A 20016-nucleotide genomic window follows, 5' to 3' on the forward strand; every position below is an offset into this window, starting at 1 on the left:
TATACATATATATATATATTATATATATACATATATATATTATCATATATATATATAATAACATACAGAACGTGGCAGCTCAATTAATTCATCAAATGATGAATAAAGTCTTCTGAGAACAAAGGTACAGATTTTGTGTCATTCTGGTATTAGATATTCTTAGACAGCTGGTGTCTAAAACATCTAAAACAGTTCTCATTTTGATTTTCTGGAAAGATTTTGACAGTGTTAATTACTTCTACAAAGAGAAATTTCTGACACTCTGAATTCATTGTTTTTCCTACATGACCTTCTGCTGCATTTGAGAGAGAAAGTCTGTCTTGTTTATTGTACTGATACATCCAGTGAAAGTCCTGGGTAAACAAAGCAACAGCAACAAAAGCGAAATACAAACCAAATAAAAATGCAGAAGACAACACAAACCAATCCGAAGCTTATAATTATCACTGTTGCCTACCAAGCAATGCATTTCCGTTCAGTTCTCCAAAACACTTAAATTGCCTCTTCTTTGAGGAGACTTACTAAAGACACTCAGCAGATATGAACTCCTTTTGAACGTAGCAGTAATAAAAAGCACTGCCTGAAAGGCAGAACTGAAGCACAGCTCATCTCATTTTATCTAGAAATTCAAAAGGACTTTGCAAACACAAGTAGGTGAGCTGCTGGTCTGTCAGACACAGAAGCTGGTGGTGGGTTTGTGCATCGCTTTGATCTCTGCTGGTCAGTAATGGATTATCTGTAATTCTCAGACTATGCAAGTCCATGTGAAATCAAAAATTCTAACTGGAACTAAGAAAGAACAATTTTGGAGATGGTAGAATGAGGACATTTTAAGCCGAAGAAACGTAGAATTGTCAAAGTAGATCACCTTATATTCTCCTTATTTTCAATGGAATAGATGAAAGCTTTGCTGTGCATGAAATTTGTACCTCTTTGCCAACAATAATTAGAGCAGTGTCACTGCCCTTGGATAGACACTGCTATACCAGTAAGAATTTTTGTTTACTCTACAAAATCATTTTCATTCAAAGCTGAGAAAGGAAATAAACAGGGCAGAATCATCTCTAAGTTTGTAAGAGAGTCACCAAAATATTGTTACACTGGCATAAAACCAACCAAAATAAATAACATCAAAACAAAGCTTATGTTACCATATATCTATGAGGGGGTAAAGAGATACGAGCTTTAAGTGGCAGACAGAAAAAAAACTGAACTGTTATTGAATTGTTGACTGAATTGTTAAAGTGGTTTGACTGCAGTTCAAAGAGTAAGGTTCAACAAAAGTTTCTAGAGCTGCAGGAATAGAAAACACTTGAAGGAAGTCATTGCTAAGTGCAAAAAATAAGAAAATAAAGCTCAAACAAATGAAATTCTAATGAAGTGTGGTGGCTCAGACAGTTACAGTTTTCACAGGTGTTACAGCTGTGGTCTGTTGAACTTATCTACCAGATCAGGCTGTTACCTCTCTCTCCCTTTCTAAATGGATAGTATCAGTTAGATTTCATACCTTTGCTTTAGCAGTTGTCGCCTACCACTGTTTCCAGCTGGGCATTTAATCTCTCACAATTATGCAAGCACACTAGGGAACAAAACACAGAATATTTGAGAGTCATATGAAAAAATGCGTAGGCAGCTAAAGAACTTTCTTCTTACAATTTATTGCAAATACACCCCCAGCACAGAGTAACATTTATTACCATTAAGAGATGTTTCAGTTCAGCAGAAGAATAAAACAATCTGCCCTGAAAAGCTATGTTTTGGGTGATTACACTTTGACTTCATTCCTGCTACACTCCATAGTGAATTTGCCTATACAATTATATTTACCCTTCCAGGATCTAGTCCAGTCACCTAAAATTAGATTTTTCTTTAGATTTTTATGTCGTTTTCTTAAATCAGTTTTTGATTACACACATAACAATTTTTCATCTGTATTAGATGTTAATTTTTTTGCCATTAAAAGTTTTTTTTAATGTACATAGGACAAAACCCACAAGTTTATTTAATCATGTACGGACTCCAAACAACCTATTGCTGTGACAGTGTTGTGGTGTTTTTTTTTTCTGTTACTGTTGTCATTAAGAAATTTAGCTTAAAAAAAATAAATAAATAAATAAACTGACATTTTTCTGACCCTGAACTTGGTCAATTTGGCAAGTAGCTTAGTTCAATTTTTGTCCCCCTGTTGCTGGATGATGAACCCAATAAATGTGAAAAAATGTGGCACCAAATTACTGTCAAGAACTACTCAAAACATGCGGAGGTACTTCTTAAAACGTAACGACAGCACTGAGAGGTGTTCTGAAGCCATCACCAGCATTGTGCTAACCACCACCGCTTCCTCCCAAGCAGAGCTTTGGCTGCCCTGGCCCCCAAACAGGAGGGCAAGCCTCAGGCCACAGGGCTGACCGCAGGCCATAGGGCCCCCAAACCCCAGAGGCCTCCCTGGTGTGACTTCACATCTGTTCCTGGGCTAATGGGATCCTTCAGAGAGCAGATTTGCAAATCATTCACTGTGCACTGTAATTTCTGACAATACAAGGGTTCTGTCTCGAGTGCAGCGTCTTTTTTATTAGGTCAGAAACCAGTCGATGGGGCAATTTGATATTCCTTGGTTGAAAGTTATTCAGTGCTGGAAATGGTATCTTTTGCAAGTGCAAGGCAACCACTGCAAAGCAAAGCAAACCCAGGACACCCGAGCACTGGATTAATGAGCAGTAGATGCCTTAATTCACACAAACAGACTCAAAACCAGACCAAAAGTTTCAGAAAAGTTGTGAGTCATAATCCAGTTGCCATGGCAATAGGAAATGCCCCTCTGTGCAAATCATCAATTACAGAGAAACCTAGAACTCATAGGAAAAGCAATTTTACCCTTCTTGATTTGGTAAAAATCACTTTGAAGTGGAGGCATTTTGAGCTTTTCTAAAATACCTTGAATTTGGAATTATGTGATGAGCACTGCTATTCTGATATTAACATATTGGGTACTGTTGCCTCAGTCAAGCATGCATCTTTCTCAACCCACCTAGATTTTGAGAACTGTCTTCTCACAGAAGCTTCTAAAGAGTTGTGGATTTTTTCTTGTTTGTTTTTTTTTAATTCTTCAGTGTTGTTCAGGTGGTTTCTGAAGTCAGTAGCAGTCTGTGATGAAGACCTAACAACATAGAAAACTAAATGAGAAGACATGACCTTCTTGTTAAACTTATTAAAACACTGACGTAATCTAACAATAGCTTACATAAGATTTAGATCTCATTAAATTGGGTAGCAAGTTTTTCGTAACACACATTTATCATTAATGGATCCAAAAGAAGGGCACAGGTGATCTTATAGCTCCCTGTGCCCATAACGCATCGAGACCCAGTCCGAGAAGATATCTGCTATCCTTCCTCTGCTACTTAAGATTATTGAAGGAGGAAGAACAGAAGATATTTGATTTTAAAGGTCATTCCTTGCTGCTGCTTGTTCCCATATGCATCTCAATGTCAGGTCAGTATTCCTAAAATATTTTTTTCATTATAAAGCATTTCTAATACTGCCTTTTAAAATAAAGATAGGCAACGCCTAGGAAAGACTGCAAGGCAGGCAAATTACTTGTTCTAGTGAAAAAACTTACATTACCTACATGAAGGTCTGAGAATTGTCAAATTGCATTTTGATGGCTTTAAACATCTCAATCATTTGACTCACTAGCAGTGTTACTTCTCCCATGCTACTCTGTGTCACACTGTTTTTAAAAGCACTCCTCCTATGGAACAAGAAAAGTTTTACCTGTGAATAAGAAGCACAATTAGTTCTTCCAGAAAGTACCTGTGGACGGGCATTGCTTGCAGGCTCAGACCTACACTTTGTTGGCTATATTGGCTGCAACTAACCAATCCTGCCTGGCTGATTGAGAAATTTCACACAAAAACAAGATTTTTTTTTTTTTTTTCCCATCAAATTTTAGTATGAGTCTTATCACTTTTAGAAAATAGACTTCTTTTTTCTTTTCTTTTTTTTTTTTTTTTGCTGCCTTCGGCAAACATTACATCAACAACAATGCTAAATTTCTATTTTTAAGCAGCAAGTTAGGTACAAATCATTTTATAGCAAGCTCTCACATAATACACATGATTTGGGGTTATTGATCTCAGGCTCCTCAAAACAGATTGTCAACTTTGATACAGTCAGAACTCCCATTACTGAGTAATACTTCTGAAAGCAGGTATGTGAAAGGACATAAACCAAATTTTCTTGTTCCTCTTTCTTAGTTTTGAGAAAACATTGCACAACATCTATTGCACTACAATGATTTGCAAATCAGTGATCAGCAGCTACGTATCAGAACCAAGAATCTCGAGGGCACAGCTAAAACACTTTTTCCCTTGTTTTTGGAGAGAAGCAGCAGACAAACTGGGACTGGATTTCATTTGATCCTTATTGCCAACAGTATTAGGCACTGCATTCAGACAGAATTTTCTGGTCTAAATAAAGTGAACCAGCAGGCTTTGACCTGTGTGTCCATTAAAGAAATATGGATGAGTGCCATTTGTGCTTTCAGAATTTAGGTACAACTCTCTGTCCTCATGGATTGTGAAGAGAATTCTCAACAGGGCAAACATCGAGCTAGCTTTCTCCTATAATTTTACTAAACTTAATTCTACCCTGAAATACCCGCTAGGATTTCAAAATATTGCTTATTTCCATTCTGAATTTTATTGGTTTTTTTTCTCCCTGTGTGCCTTAAGATCTCAAAACATCTAAGTAAATAAAGCTCTATACTTAAGATCATAAAAGATTATTTCATGCAAGCTACATCAGATTTCATTTTTGGAAGTGTCTGTTTGCTACAAAATACTTGTTTGTACTGGAATACTTGTTTAATAAATCAACCTCAGTTTCAGTTTAAAGCACTACATGCAATGATACATTGTGTTTGGGAAAAGTACGTAGTTCACTGCAACTTTAATATATACAATTTAAGATGAATAAAACATTTTTGTCTGTGATAATTATCTGTCACAACTAGTTACTACGATAATTTCTTGGAGCACATTTGAAGGGTGAGCAAGGTTAGCAGTTTTACCCTTTTAACAGATATAATCATTTTCTGCAAGTTGTAAGACGCATCTTTCACAAGTCTGAAATTAGCCAAAAGGACTCGCATGCATCACCCACGCCTGGTAAAACCACAGACTAACAGATATCTGTCAGCTTCTTGAAATCATCTGTTACTTTTGGCTGGTCTTAAGAAGCAGGAGGAATCAATACTGTTTAGAAAAAAATAATGAGCAACAAGAAAATGTAATAATGTACGTGTTTTTCAATAAACAAATAATATTGAATCCTTTTGTTCTATGATGCAATTTAAACAAATCATTATTTTTCAGAGTAGTTTGATAACGACTGGTTCCTGTTACCTTTTTAACGCATTAATACTGATGAGTTGAGTCTTCAGTAAATTTATTACAGTTACTGAACAAAGTCAGGTAATCCATGGAGCAGATTCCCCTGAAGGCCCTACTAAAGAGCATGGAAAATATGTGATGAGAATGACTGGTGGTAACCAACATGGCTACACCAAGGGCAAGTCACGCCTGACAGACTTGTCTTTTTATGGTAGAGTTACAGTGTTAGTGAATAAAGGAAGAGAAACTGCCATCAAGTACCTGGACTTGTGCAAAGCATTTGAAACCGTCCCTCATGACGTCCTGATCATCAAATTGAAGAAAGATGGATTGGACCGCTCACGTGATAAGGAATTGGCTGGATGGTCACATTCAGAGAGTTGTTGTCAGTGACTCAATGTCCAAGTGGAGACTGGTAACAAGTGGCATTCTTCAGTGATCAGTGCTGGGACTGCTGTTATTTAACATCTTTGTAGACGACAGACAGTGGGCTTGAGTGCACCCTCAGCAAGTTTGCAGATGACACCAAGCTGTGGGGTGGGGTAGACAAGCTGAGGGAAGGGATGCTATCCGGAAGGACCTGAACAGGCTTGAGAGGTGGGTCCATGCCAACCTCATGAAGTTCAACAAAGCCAAGTGCAAGGTCCTGCACCTGGGTCAGAGAAATCCCAAGCACAAATGCAGCCCTGAGGAGAAGGATTTAGGGGTGTCAGTTGATGAAAGATTCAACACAAGCCAGCAATGTGTGCTTGCAGCCCAAGCCAACCGTATCCTGGCTTGCATTAAGAGAAGCATGACCAGCAGGTTGAGGGAATCAATTCTGCCCCTCTACTCTCCACTGGTGAGACCTCACCTGGAGTACTGCATTCAGTTCTGGGGCCCTCAACACAAGAAGGACACAGAGCTGTTGGAGCAGGTCCAGAGATTTGAAGTATATACTCCTTAGAGGCTAAAATCTTTACATTTTCCTGAGGATAAATAAATACCAACCACAACTGTTTACTTATACCATTGCTACAGTTGCCTCCCACTACTGTAAACATCTCAAAATACAGAGAAATAGAAGTTCTATCTTTGCTCTGTAAAAACAAATGTACTAGCAATTTCTATGGATTTTTTAACATGAATAATTTCTTCAAGAATTTCTACAGCTCAGTAAAATTGAAATGCTTAAGAGTACAGGCATCTGTTTTATGTTCTTATTATTATACTGTATGTGAATTCAATGATATAATTCAACCATGATTACAGATATTCAGAAGGACAAAAAAAAAAAAAAAAAAAAAAAAAAGATAAACTAATTTCCAGCATCCTGTGAAGATTTTACAAGACAAAGTCCTGTCTGCAGACTTGCATAGACCAAAAGTGAGGCTGTTAGTTTGCCTTTAGAGCTATGAGACTTCAAACACCTCTCGATTTGCAGTCTGCAACATTGTATAGTTCCATTCCTTGAGAATACACTGCTTTCTTTACAAGGCTATGGACTTCAAGAATTCTGGATCAGTAAAAACATTGTAATATGAATCAGACTGAAATAAAATTCAAGGCTGAATAAGCTTTAAAAATACAGCTCTATTTTATCTAATCAGATCCACGTGTATTTCTGCACTCTGAGAGCTCTTGCTAAATGATTGCTTACTTCCATTAAAACTAATTTGGCAATAAGTGCTCTTATTTTTTGTCTCTGACAAAGGAAGCAAAGTGGCAAGCAATCTTTGTTGTGACTTACAACTTAAATTGAGAGAAATCATTAGGGTTGATTATGCTGAAAAAAAGAGGAATCGGTACTTGCTAGTGTGATACCTATCCACTAAACTTGGCAGAAAACACTAACTTGCAGAGCTAACAGTTGATCATTCTCACTCTCACTAGCCTTGCAGCTTAGATTTCTGCAATACTGTGGGATGAGAATGACAACATTTAACAATTACTTTGCAAGTAACCATATACAGTGCATATATGAAAAAGAATCAGGCTTTGATGGTCTCTCAGAGTTTTGTTTTGTCAGGGACAGGATAGATAGCTGATAACTGAATTACAGTTATAGTAATGACTTAGTCCAGGTATTGTAAGCATCACGGTTATGTCATACAAGAAGTATCAAGTCACATACATAATCTATTTTGTAAAGTCATAGAACGGGTTGTGTTGGAAAGGACCATCGACTGCTACTCTATACCTGACAGGTATAACACAGCATGACTGTCAATATTTTAAGTTCTTAAATCTGTTTTCAGTGTGTTTATCTGCAACATTAAAAATTACAGACTATAAGCAAACATTAAACTGAATTAAACAATTTTTTTTTTAAAAAGCAAAATTTTATTAAGACCAATCCAAAACAGCAATTCTAATAACTTATAGTAACAATTTAAAAAATTACTGACTTTTTGCATCTCTTTTCTCTGCACATTCATTCTTCTTCATATGTACTTTACATAGCAGCATCACTATAATTCCCCATTGGGATTAGAGTACAAAAAGTTTAAGCTACATTTAATGCAACTTCTTTGGCTCAAAGCAATCAACTCCCTTTCTCAAAGACTTCATAAATTTCTTCCACAGCATGCATGCTGCTGCCATAAATCCATGAATTAAAAGTGCTTTCTTTGAATTCCAGACTCCCATTGAGCAATCTGTCTGATTTCAAGATGAGAATTCAGCTGATACTCGTTAACAATCAAGAAGCTGCACTACATTCTCTAAGCATTTTAAGTAATAGGCATTTAGCTCATTTCCTTCTGGCTGTGGAGTACCTAAAATGAAATAAAAACAAGATTTTAATTTCGAATTGATTCTTAATAAAAAATTATATTTTCCAAAGATCAAATCAAATGCCTCACATTTAATCCATATCCTATTTTATGAGCATTCTGCACTATGGAGTAAAAAATTAAAACAAATACTTTAATGTTTCAATTTTCTTGTTTATTTGTTTGTTTGAGTTTGTGTGTGCGTATGTGTGCTTGCTTTCCAAGACCCCACTCAGTTGTAAGAACAAAGTAAGAACAAAGTAAAAACTGTCTTTTGATTCTGATGTACTACAATAACATAATCCCTTGGTTTTTTTTTTTTCCCAAAACTTTTGGGGGAAAGCAAAGTGAGCAATGAAAAAGTACAAAAGACACGTTGAAAAAAATCCACTACTTATACTTAAGACAATCTATCATTTTAGCTCAATTGTCACTGTAAATTAATTGAAGAATCACCAGGGCAGGTCAATAAAGAAACTTTATGCGGGAAAATATTGAAGACAACTTCACATGACTGTAAACTGTAACAACTACAGGTCCATAAAGTATTTTGTAGTCATTATTTTGATATTTAAATGTTTACTGAAAGTTAAAAATCAATTTTTCAGACTACGACTTTCCATTCTAAAGTAGTATATCAATAAACATGGATCAATATTATTAAGTACTAGTTTGTGAAAACCACGTATTTCTACCTTGTTGATTAAACTTCATGATTTGAACAGTCTAAGTTTTGTTGTGCTATAAGTCAACAAAAAGTTGTCTATAAGCATGATTTTAGTATATGAAAATCTTGCTTTATACTGCAGTTGGTGTTTGACTTAGTAAAGGATGAATTTGGAACATCAGCACAATGGATTAGAGTTGACATAATATGGGAGGGCATTTAGTGCACCCTCAGTAAGTTTGCAGATGACACCAAGTTGGCTGGAAGTGTCAATCTGCCTGGGGGTAGAGAGCCCCTACAGAGGGATCTGGACAGGCTGGATAGCTGGGCTGAAGCCAATGGGATGCCAGCAGGACCAGGGAAGTTATTGTCCCCCTGTACTCAGCTCTGGTGAGGCTGCACCTCGAGTACTGTGTCCAGTTTTGGGCCCCTCAATGGAAGAAAGACATCGAGGCCCTGGAGTGGATTCAAAGAAAGGCGACAAAGCTGGTGAATGGTCTGGAGCACAGGCCTTATGAGGAGCAGCTGAAGGAGCTGGGAATGTTCATTCCGAAGAAGAGGAGGCTCAGGGGAAACCTTGTTGCTCTCTATAACTTCCTGAAGGGAGGTTGTAGTGAGCTGGGGGTTGGCTGCTTCTCTCGTGTAACTGGTGATAGAACGAGAGGGAATGGCTTCAAGCTGCACCAGGGGAGATTCAGGCTGGATGTTGGGAAATACTACTTTTCTGAAAGAGTGGTCAGGCACTGGAATGGGCTGCCTAGGGAGGAAGGTCTTTTCCAACCTCTGTGATTATGTGATTCTGAGGAATAATTAAGCTGTGAGCTGTTCTAGCATCTCCCAGTTAAGATCCTGACAAATAGTGTACTGTAAGCAGAAATTTTGTGGTAATTCTGTCTTTCAGAATATGAAAGTAACTTTGTAACACAAGCCTCTGCACTGATAACCCTGTTTGAATACTAGTGTAGAGCAAATTAATTAAGGAGGAAAATTCATTGATTTAAAATTAAGTATTAGCATGTTTTTGCAAGATGAGAGTCTGATGCAACAAATTACAACATACAAATGCATTATTACCTACTGAAGCTGCAGCTCCAGACTAATGCTTGAATATCATCTCAAAATGAATGCTCTTGAATTTAGCAATCTATCATACAAAAGCTACTCAAAACTGTAGTTATCTTCAGGTACTTCAGAAAACCCTTAAGTTTTCAAAAAGCCAACTAATTAATAGTATAGTGATTTAGGACTGGCACAACCATCTGCTCTGATTCCTTCTCTATGTAACTGAATATAGTGACTTTGAGAACTCTTTAAGCAAATTTTAAGCTACAAGAACAACTTTTTTTTCCTAAATCATTAACACAGGAATATAGAATGAAACAAAATAAAACAATTTGCTGCAGATAAAAATCAGACCTATTCTTGCAAATGAACCTTATCTATCACCTGAGATCTTGTATGAAATTTTTTAAGCAAATGACATTTTACTATTTACATTTACAAGATGTCTGGCTATAAATCTTATCAGTACTCATGATTTTAGAGATGAAAGTATCCTCTCAAAACCTAGCAGCAAGCCAAAAATAACTCTGACAATATATATTAAAATGCACTAGTGAGCTACTTGAAAAATACAGAATTGGAATTAGCTGAGGTTAAAACTTACTTTTCACTAAAGAATATGCTTCATCTATTTTTCTCCTTATTGATGGATTCTTCAAAGTCACTTTTGCCTGTAGCACACAGAAACAGAATACAATGACTTCATTTTTTTCCCCCACCTTGACACTTTAACAACAAACTCAGTTTCCCTGCTTGTAAATAAATATTGACAACAACTCCATTGGAAGTGAAATTCTTGAATTTTAGAATTAGCATATGCTATCATCATACAGACTGTATTTATATAAGCAGAGTGAAATCACACAGGACAAGTTGACTTTTGTGGTTCAAAACCCAATCCTGAGTATCTCTGTGATTAAAATAAGAAGATAGAGCTGCTAATGTAAGTTTTAATTTTATTTACTTAAAAGTTGCCATGCTTAAAAGAAACATCACATTTTTATTCAAGTATTTCTCAAATACTAACCTTCTGATAGTTGTGAAGCAATGCCCAAAGTGAAGCTGCTCCAATTCTCTGAACTGCACAACTGTCACTTTCCAAACAGGTAGTTAGCACTGCAATAGCTTTATCTTAAAATAAATAAATAGAATAAATAGACCATCAAGAAAATATCAAAGCCATAATTACATTTACATTTCTCTAGTTTTATACTTGGAGTGCATGTTTTATGACGTATTGGTATAGTAGAGGAATTACACAAGTTACAATATCAGATTAAATTTAAATATGCTCAGAGAGTGTTTAAAAACAAACAAAAAACGAGTGCTAAAAAATAAGTAATGAGTAATAAAACATGCACATGTTATACAGCCATCAGATATGCATAGGGACTGAGGAAGCTATGAAGCTGTTTTATAACTCTCAGTAGCCACAATTATAGCCACATCAAGATGGAAATTAAGATGTTTTTATTTTCCATAGTAATTGCTATGTAAGTAATTTGTAACTGATGAAAAATATTTTTCTCTCTAAAATTAAAATTTTCTCTATAAAATTAGGTACCTTAATTTCCTAGCCTGCCTGTGAAACCAGACTGAGGTAAGATTGTTCACTTAACAAAATTCACAGATAATGTATATGAACAATCTATGCTTAATTAAGGCAGCATCAGGGAAAAATCGAAAAGGATGGGCACTATAGAAGATCTGCTGAGAAGTCATAAGGAAGGCAGGAGTATTCTGTCTGCAATTAAATGAGAGAACCTGAAACACCCTAAAAAACAACAACAACAAAACCAAACAAAAAACAAAACAAAACAAAAAACCCAAACAAGAACAGTTCTGTCCCTGTTGTTACATAAAACATATATGCCACGATCATAACTTCACCACTACCATAAACATTTTCAGCGCATGATAAAAAACATAATAGTTTGTTTCAATCGCCATGATTTGCAGGAAATAATAAGGTTTCCTTTGAAGAGATGAACTTCTAGGGTAGAAATTTATATTAAAAAGTTGTGAACTAGATTATTACAAATCCTTCACAATAATTTTGTAAAAACCATTTTGCTTTTCCTTTTGCTAAATATTCTTATTTTGAATGCATTTCTGCCAAAGCATCAGTTCTAAAACAGCTTCTATCAAAATCATTTTTACAAATATGCTTTTCTAAATAATACTAAGATCTTGATCAGTAACACAAACTGCACCAAAAATATGGTATCATGGAAGACATTTTTTATTAGATTTAATACCCTTCATGCACTTACCATTAGCTAATATCTTAGGCTTATTTGTTGGACTAAAACATATGTTATGTAGAATAAGTAGCGCTATATGTTGGCTGCTCTTGTGCTTGCATTTACACATTTCCACTATCTGGTCTAAAAACCCATTTATCTTCATAATCATTTGCTGTCCATCTTCTCCAAAAGATATGTTCAGTAGCAGCTTTAGCCAAAGAGTACACACATTGCTAGGATTTTTATGACTTCCTTTTGGTAATGAAAGAGACAAAAAGTTCTGCAGGAAGTTACTCTGTCAGAAGGAACAAAAAGGATGTTAGGATATATACTGTTCAATGGTTTCTTCACTGCTGTTTAGACTTTCCAAGGTATGTACTTGACCAAAACCTAATATTAATGTTTTAGTTCTATTAATACAATGTATTTATTTAAATTAGAACTTCCATCACTACATAAGCATTCTGATTTGCTTTGTATTTATTGCTTTTGTCCCCAAAATGACCTATAAGAAATTTTATTGAATCAGTGTAGTACTTACATAATATGTTCTTTATTCCTCACTTATATTAACAAGTGCTAAATGAACAGTATCATTCCCTCCGTGTACAGTCATGGGCAACGTATCTGCAGCAAGTTTGCAAATGACACAAAGCAGGGAAGAGTGGCTGGTATGTGAGAGGATCATGCTGCCATCTAGGGGGAACTCAAGAACCTGGAAAATTTGGCTGGCAAATACCCCATGAACTTCAACAAGGAGAAATATGTGGGTACTCCCAGTACATGCTGAGGGCCACCCAGATAGAAAGCAGCTTTGTAGACAAGGACTCACAGATCCCAGTGGAACATAAGGTAGAAATGTGCCACTGCCACTGACAAGGCTAAAAGTATCTTAGGCTGCATTAGACAAAGCATTGCCAGCAGGTTGAGGGAGAAAATCCTTCCTCTCTACTGGCAAGCCTGTAGTACTGTCCCCAGTTTTGAGTGTTTCAGTACACAAGAGACACAGGCATGGTGAAGAACACAACAAAGGGCCACAAAGATGTGCAAGGGACTAGAGCATCTACTCACATATGGGTAAAGGCAGAGAAAGATGGGACAGTTTAGCTACGATCACAAGACACTCCATACTGAAGTATGAGGGTTTATTACAAAAAGCAAAATGCTTACATCACATATTAAAAGAAAAAAAAAGTGAAGAATATTATTTACTTACTTTCTGAATAATTCCTTTACAGTCATGGGATAGAGCAAGGTTAGAAAGAAGATCAAAAATCACGCGCTGAAGTGGGCTGTTATCATCAGATACTTGGGAAGCCAATTTCAAGATGTTATGCATTAATGAACTGCCAGCTGCACTTCGTACAGACACAAGTGATGATTGTCCACCACTGGTCCAACAAAGTGAAGCACAACCTTAAGGAAATAAAACATTTACCACATAAGACCAAATATGTATACATTTTATAAAAAGAAGAAATTAATGAAAGAATGGCTAACACAACAATTTACAGGAACAGCAGCCTACTGTTCTTCTACTGTTAAAAAAATAGTAATTGTTGTCTTAGAGTGTCTCCTTAAAGACAGGTACACTCTCAGAAATACTGCAGTTATGTGGCATGAGAATCCAAACCGATCCTCTGAATCTATTTCAGAAATCAGGTCTCTATACTTGTGAAAGTTTTAACCATAGTACAAAGTCAAATGCTACACTACAGAACTACAAGCTCAAATTAACACACCAACAGGGAACAAGTAAGTTACCAATACAATGTTTATGTAAAAATACACATTTATACATTTTTGTTTAGTAGTATTTGTGAACTGTAACCATGGTTAATTATTTATATGGCAAAAGTAAATAAAAATCAGACCATTTTTAACCGTTATAAACATCTACATGTTTTCTTTGACTGCATTAAGCAGAAGTGGATAAGCAGTTTAGACTAAGCAAGTTTGGTTCAGCTCATAAACAACAATTATGAATAGAAAGAAAAAACATTATGAATTTAAAATCTTATTAGAGAGGATTAATTTCCAGCATTTCACAGAACCTGACACATTCACTGTGGCTGGTGAACACATTCATGTATTTCTGAAGACCGTTTTAAAAATAACTATTTATGAAAAAGATATAGACTGATGCAAGATCTGGAGATATAAGCTTAAAAAGAGGATGAAAACGCTCAGTTGTTAATATACTCTTAAAAACTAACTCCTAAGGGTATTTTGGTAGGGAGAAATTGTCAAATACCTGTTTCCTCAAGTCACAAACAAATTGTTACCTAAGTTGATAACCTGGATATGAAATGAGCAGTGGGGATAATTTACTCAGTGGAAAAGAAGATTTCCTTAAACAAAGAGGATTCTTATGAAAAGTGTATTTTTATCAATCAAGTTACTGAGACCAATATATAAATAGAAGAAATACAATATGAAATTAAAGTAGATTACTATATTTTCAACAAGGAACAAAATATAAACTGTATGAAGTACTGATAACATTGTTCTCGACAATAAAATTCCCATAGCAGTAGTTCCACAGTATACTATTTAGTTCAGTAAGACTTTCAGTGTAACCAACAGACATGGTTTGAATTAAATGCTATTTAATTCTTTAATACAACTGTATTATTGCTAAATTCAACCCAGTGAAACAGGATCTGAGCAGAAGACTTGAATGTGTTAAAATTATAACTCTTGATAGACTTTGATGGACCAGTGCTTTTATACTCTGCTCTAGCAGTAGTAATAAACATTCTTCTCCCATTATGCTTTTTTCTGCTCCTTTTTTATGCTATCCTAATTATTCTTTTTAAACATTTTGATATATTACATCACAGAGAGACTATACCTGCAGGGTAGTATGCAGTGTAGACACAAAGCAAATGCAGAGCTATTTCCATTGAGGAGTCATCTGTTAAAAGCCATGGCCATAACAAATGCAGAACAGGAACAAGGTGAGCTTTGAGTGCTGCTATCTGTGAAAATAAGATGAAGTATTTATATTACTATGTAAATACTATATTACTATATAATTACTACATTACTATAGTATATACTACATACTTTGAAGCTTTTCTCACTTTGTTTATACAAGTTTTTTCTTACTGTGCTTCATTAGTTTGCTTTAAATTATTGTACAGAAACATGTATGATTCCACAAGACAATTCTTTATAGACATTGTTCAGTTTCAAATATTGTAACTTTTATTTCAGTAAACTCCTTTGAAATCACTTTTAGTGATATGCATGCCTACGCGTTGCCATATATATCTTAGTATTAAAACACTTCAGTAGCAAATTCTCAAGTATACATTACATATCTGTATTTTTGTTTCTGCACAGCTTTATAATACAATAATACTGACAATTATTTTCTAGCAATTAAATTTATCCCTCTGAAGAAATATGGCAGTAAGCCAAACTTTTTATTCTAGAACTACCCTAAAAAGTTTTAATTACTGGGAGACATGCAAATAAAGGCAAAGATTTATTCACTCAAGTTCCCCTTCTACAGCTACTCCAATTAAATTAACTGGAATTCAAAAAGCATGGAAATAAAAAAGTGCAGTTGTACAGAGCAAATAATAGAAAACCAGTTATCAACAACATCCTTCTCTCCTTCAAGAAACCAACTCTGCAGACCCTTGATGAAAATAAGGAGAACTCTCAACAATAATCTCATTTGATTTTTTTCCTTGGTGTGAAGGAAATGGTCTTGATTCTTGAAGGGAAAGGTTGCATCAGTTTAGTCAAAGCAATGGTATTGGGATATACACCATTCAGATAAGCAATTGGCTTATGTAGGCCTGTAACATATGGAATCCTTAAATCACCAAGGTTGGAAAAGACCTACAAGATCATCCAATCCAATCATCCACCTATCACCAATAGTTCTCATGAAACTATGTCCCTCAGCACAACATCTAAATGTTCCTTGAACGTCACCAAGGTCGGTGACTCCACAACCTTCCTGAGCAGCCCATTCCAGTATTTCCTAACATCCAACCTGAATCTCCCCTGGCACAACTTGAGGACATTCCCTCTAGTCCCACTAACATGTTGCTCTATATACAAAAAGGAGGCTAAGGACATGCCCTTGACAGAGGTACTCCTGTAAGGAATTACTTACCTTGCATTCTTCATTTTGAAAGAGGCAGTTTCTAAGAAGCTGCATAGCACATCTTAACTGCTTTTTAAGGCTATCCTCCTATTTAGATAAAAACATTTGAAGATAAGCACAAAAATACAAAAACAATGCATGGAAAGAAGGATATTTCAAATGAGAGGTGAAAATCTAAGGTATCAATGACAGGTCACATGTCTTCCATATACTTTCCTTCTGATTTCAGGTTAGATTTCTTTCAATTAACTTTAAGTATGTATACCTGCACTCTTCTTCCTCTCTCTTTTTAAGCCACACTATTTCCAGCGTGACTGAACTGGCCAAATGCAGAGATCTGTAATGTAGAGCTCAATTTCTCTGACAATTAAAGAAGAATGGGATGGAACTATTCCCAGGTTTGTTTGTTTGTTGAGTTGTACCATCCTAAAGCAGAAATCTAAAAAAAGTCAGATAAATCACTTCCTAAAAGCACCTATTTAAAATCCTTGTGTGAAAATAAACAATCTCTATCTTGCAGATCTCTGTATTCGGTCAGACCAATTCATCGATATATTCTCTCTGTCTTAGTTCACAATTCTTCATATTGGAAAGTTTCTGACCTTATAAGAATAGCACAAAGATAAATGCAGACCTTTGGACAGTGAACTACCATGAAGACTTTCAAGTATAAAAGTGAAAAAAAATATCTATCTTCATGGTAGTTCTGTGACACTAAAAATCTAATGATGGCTTGACCTCTAAGTACCATGGGGTTGATACACTAAGCCATTTCTGAAAGATGACCAAATTCCAGCAAGACTGTTCAACCCAGGAGACTGTTTCCTTACTTCCATCTATAAGCATAAAGGAAAAAAGATGTAAAGTAGGATTCATGCTTATTCTCCAATAAGGTGAAACAACAGTATTTGCTTGTAAATCATACCATGTACAGTCGATGACATTTAAAAATTGCGAATTTATCTCAAAAAAGTTAATGAAAGTATTGAATGAAAGAATGTAATAAAAAAAAAAAAAAAAAAAAGAAATACATATCCTCCTTTTAAAATCATCTTATGACTGGTTGTCTTGTTTTTAACTAAGTAAGACACAAAATAGATCTTTGAAGAACTGTTTTATGGATTGACTTACTTAATAAACTCAAATAGCAATAAATCTTATAAAATTCCCCAAGCTACAACTAATACTTAATACAACTTATACAACTATGCAACTTAATACAACTAATACTTAAGCGTAAGTTGCTAGAAGGTTAAAAAGCCTATAGATTGTGTTGATGGCACTATCTTAACTTATTTGCTTTAGGCTATCTTGATTTTTACTAAGATCTTGTTCTGAGACCTTTTCTAAAGCTTGGCTATTTGTATGTGTACTTGGCTAGTATCATGATAATTATTGTGACAGAAAAGGAATCTCAGGTCGAATGCCTCAGTTACTCTGAGACTGAAGTTAGTTCAAATACATTTTTCCCAACAGTCAAAATAAGGCAAAGAATTACCTCTGTTAACCCTACTTCAAGAGATGTGGGCTGACAGGTGGTTTGTATGGCTTTCTCTCATACAAAACCAAATTACTTATGTTTATGTGCCACCACATACGAACAAGAGCACACTTACATATGCTGCAGCAATTTACAGTCCCAGTTCAATGGGGAAATGTCTCAAAAAGTTTCCTGCAAATTTCTTTCAAAAATTCTTTATTAAATATAAAAAAATCCTTCTGGCTAGTCAAGGTCACCTTTCTCAGAGGGTTCTTTCTTTCAGATTTTAAATTGCTTCTACATTTTCTGAGAAGCACATACCCCCAGCTTTCTCAGACCAACAAATATAGACCTCTATGGGCATACTCAGCACAGGACACTTTTCAGCCTCCATCCCTTGAAGAAGGGATAATAAAGTGTTTAGGTAGTCTAAAGAGAAATCATTATGATCTTCAAATATCAGGGTCAAATACCTGTAACAGCTCATTGTTACAAAATGCAGTTTCACATCCTCACAAATCAAGCTTAATGTCTGTTTGTACCAATGCCAAAGAGAAAAATAATATCTAGCTTAAACAATGCACATCTATCCTGCAGAAAGTATCTTTCTGCAATTGCAAGTTAATGTGGGATTGTATGAGATATCAAATTTGACAGCAGAAGTCATTTCTTGCATTTTAATAATTCTTCTAGATGAAAATAGCAGAAAGCAGGCAGAAACTTATGAAACTGTTGTACTATAATAAATCATCTATTTTTAGATGTGGTAAAGGAAGAGCTGGGTAATAGATGAATCTGCTGATGGAATGAATGAAAATTAAAAAAGAAAAGCTAAAAAAACCCTTGTGAATGGAGGGAAAAACATCAGAATATTGACAGTGGAAGGAGCACATACATGAGGTAAACAAGCTGATAAGCTAATGACAAGATCAGCTGAGTCTGATAAGAGATCAAGGCATCCAATCCAACTACGTAGGACAGAAAATGGAATGTAATTGGAAAACAAAGAACAGAAGAATAACAGAGAATAAAAAACAAGGTTTATATGCACAAGTTGTGGGACAGAAAAGAGATTGGTGCAGGAAAAGACAATAAGAAAATGGCTAGGACAGCTTAAAAGAGGGAGGAAAAACTGAAAAATGGAGAAGATATATTCTTGTGAAAACAAGGTGAGAAAAATGAGCTATGCTGGGCAGGGACATGATTGTTAAGGCTGGAAGTCCAACCCTGAAAAAAACAAACAAACAATCAAGTTTGCAAAATCCCTGTACGTGGAGATTCTTAAGGAAGTCCTACTATAAAGATCCACTACAAGCTATCATTTATTTTCTTTCATCTGAGGCAGCTACCAACAGTACACACTTCAAGGAGAGAGTGTTTTTCGTTTTTTTTTTTGTTTGTTTGTTTGTTTTTTACAGTTACCTTTTTTTTCTGTGCTTTCCCAGGCTTTAGAGAATCCAAATTCAGCTGCGCATGAATATGCTTCATCTGTTCTATACAGCTACCTATCAGGTCAACTGGAAGACAAAAATCATTAATATTTAGAAGCTCATTCATAAACAAAAGAATTCAAAATACTTTGTTGTAATGTGAATTTTCAAAGCAATTCAAAATAAAAACATAATAATAATAATAAAAAAACCCTAAGATTAGGTGTTAGTAGCACACAATAGCATGGCAACAGGAATTCTGGAACAGAAGATTTTAGCTCTTAGAAAGATGATGATTACTATCACTCGCCTGAAGTTAATTACTCAATTCTTTCAATTCTCCAAATTCTGCAAATTAATATCATCTCCTTGATATCAGGAAGTAACTACTACAGCCCCTGAGATGGATTGCACCTAGCAAAATGATCTCAAGAACCAAGGACATTTTTGAATTGTCCTGCAACAGATTCCTGTGAGCAGAATGTTCAAAGAAAAAGGAACAGATAAAGAGACTGTAGGGTGATTTTTGATGATTTCTTCTTATCATCTATTTTCCCAAAAATTCTTCATTTCTGTGAGTCACTGAAATAAGGCAGACGGTTGACAAAGATGGAGACAGGCTAGCTTATGAAAATGAATTTGGAGGTTGAAGATAGCAAATCATAACCCTTCAGGATATCTTCAACAAAGCTGCAAAGACTAAATCTTTGAAAGATCAGGGCACTTATTTATCTTACCCAAGTTTTTGTCCATCACAGAAGATTTGCTACATCTGAAGTAAGACCAAAAAGCTAAGATTCAGGTGGTTCAGAGTGAAAAAAATGTTATTAGTTTAATGGCATCCAGAGTTCTCAAAGTT

The 20016-nt window shown here is 35.4% G+C and overlaps 1 protein-coding gene across 3 annotated transcripts in view; it reads right to left on the reverse strand.

The window, feature by feature from the left end:
• Positions 1-7728: 7728 nt before the first annotated feature.
• RTTN (rotatin) overlaps positions 7729-20016 on the reverse strand; it is a 76243-nt gene continuing 63955 nt past the window's right edge. For all 3 annotated transcript variants that reach the window (XM_042808838.1, XM_042808837.1, XM_042808836.1), the window contains 8 exons: positions 19150-19244; positions 16257-16334; positions 14976-15102; positions 13338-13537; positions 12149-12416; positions 10903-11006; positions 10480-10546; positions 7729-8149 (listed from right to left, as the gene is read on the reverse strand). In XM_042808838.1, coding sequence (XP_042664772.1) covers positions 8067-8149; positions 10480-10546; positions 10903-11006; positions 12149-12416; positions 13338-13537; positions 14976-15102; positions 16257-16334; positions 19150-19244 — 1022 coding nt within the window. In that variant the 3' untranslated portion in view covers positions 7729-8066. The remainder of the gene's footprint in view (positions 8150-10479; positions 10547-10902; positions 11007-12148; positions 12417-13337; positions 13538-14975; positions 15103-16256; positions 16335-19149; positions 19245-20016) is intronic.

This window comes from Centrocercus urophasianus, unplaced genomic scaffold (assembly GCF_019232065.1).
Source record: "Centrocercus urophasianus isolate 14NV4802_14NV808 unplaced genomic scaffold, USGS_Curo_1.0 seq_11, whole genome shotgun sequence".
NCBI classification, from domain to species: domain Eukaryota; kingdom Metazoa; phylum Chordata; class Aves; order Galliformes; family Phasianidae; genus Centrocercus; species Centrocercus urophasianus.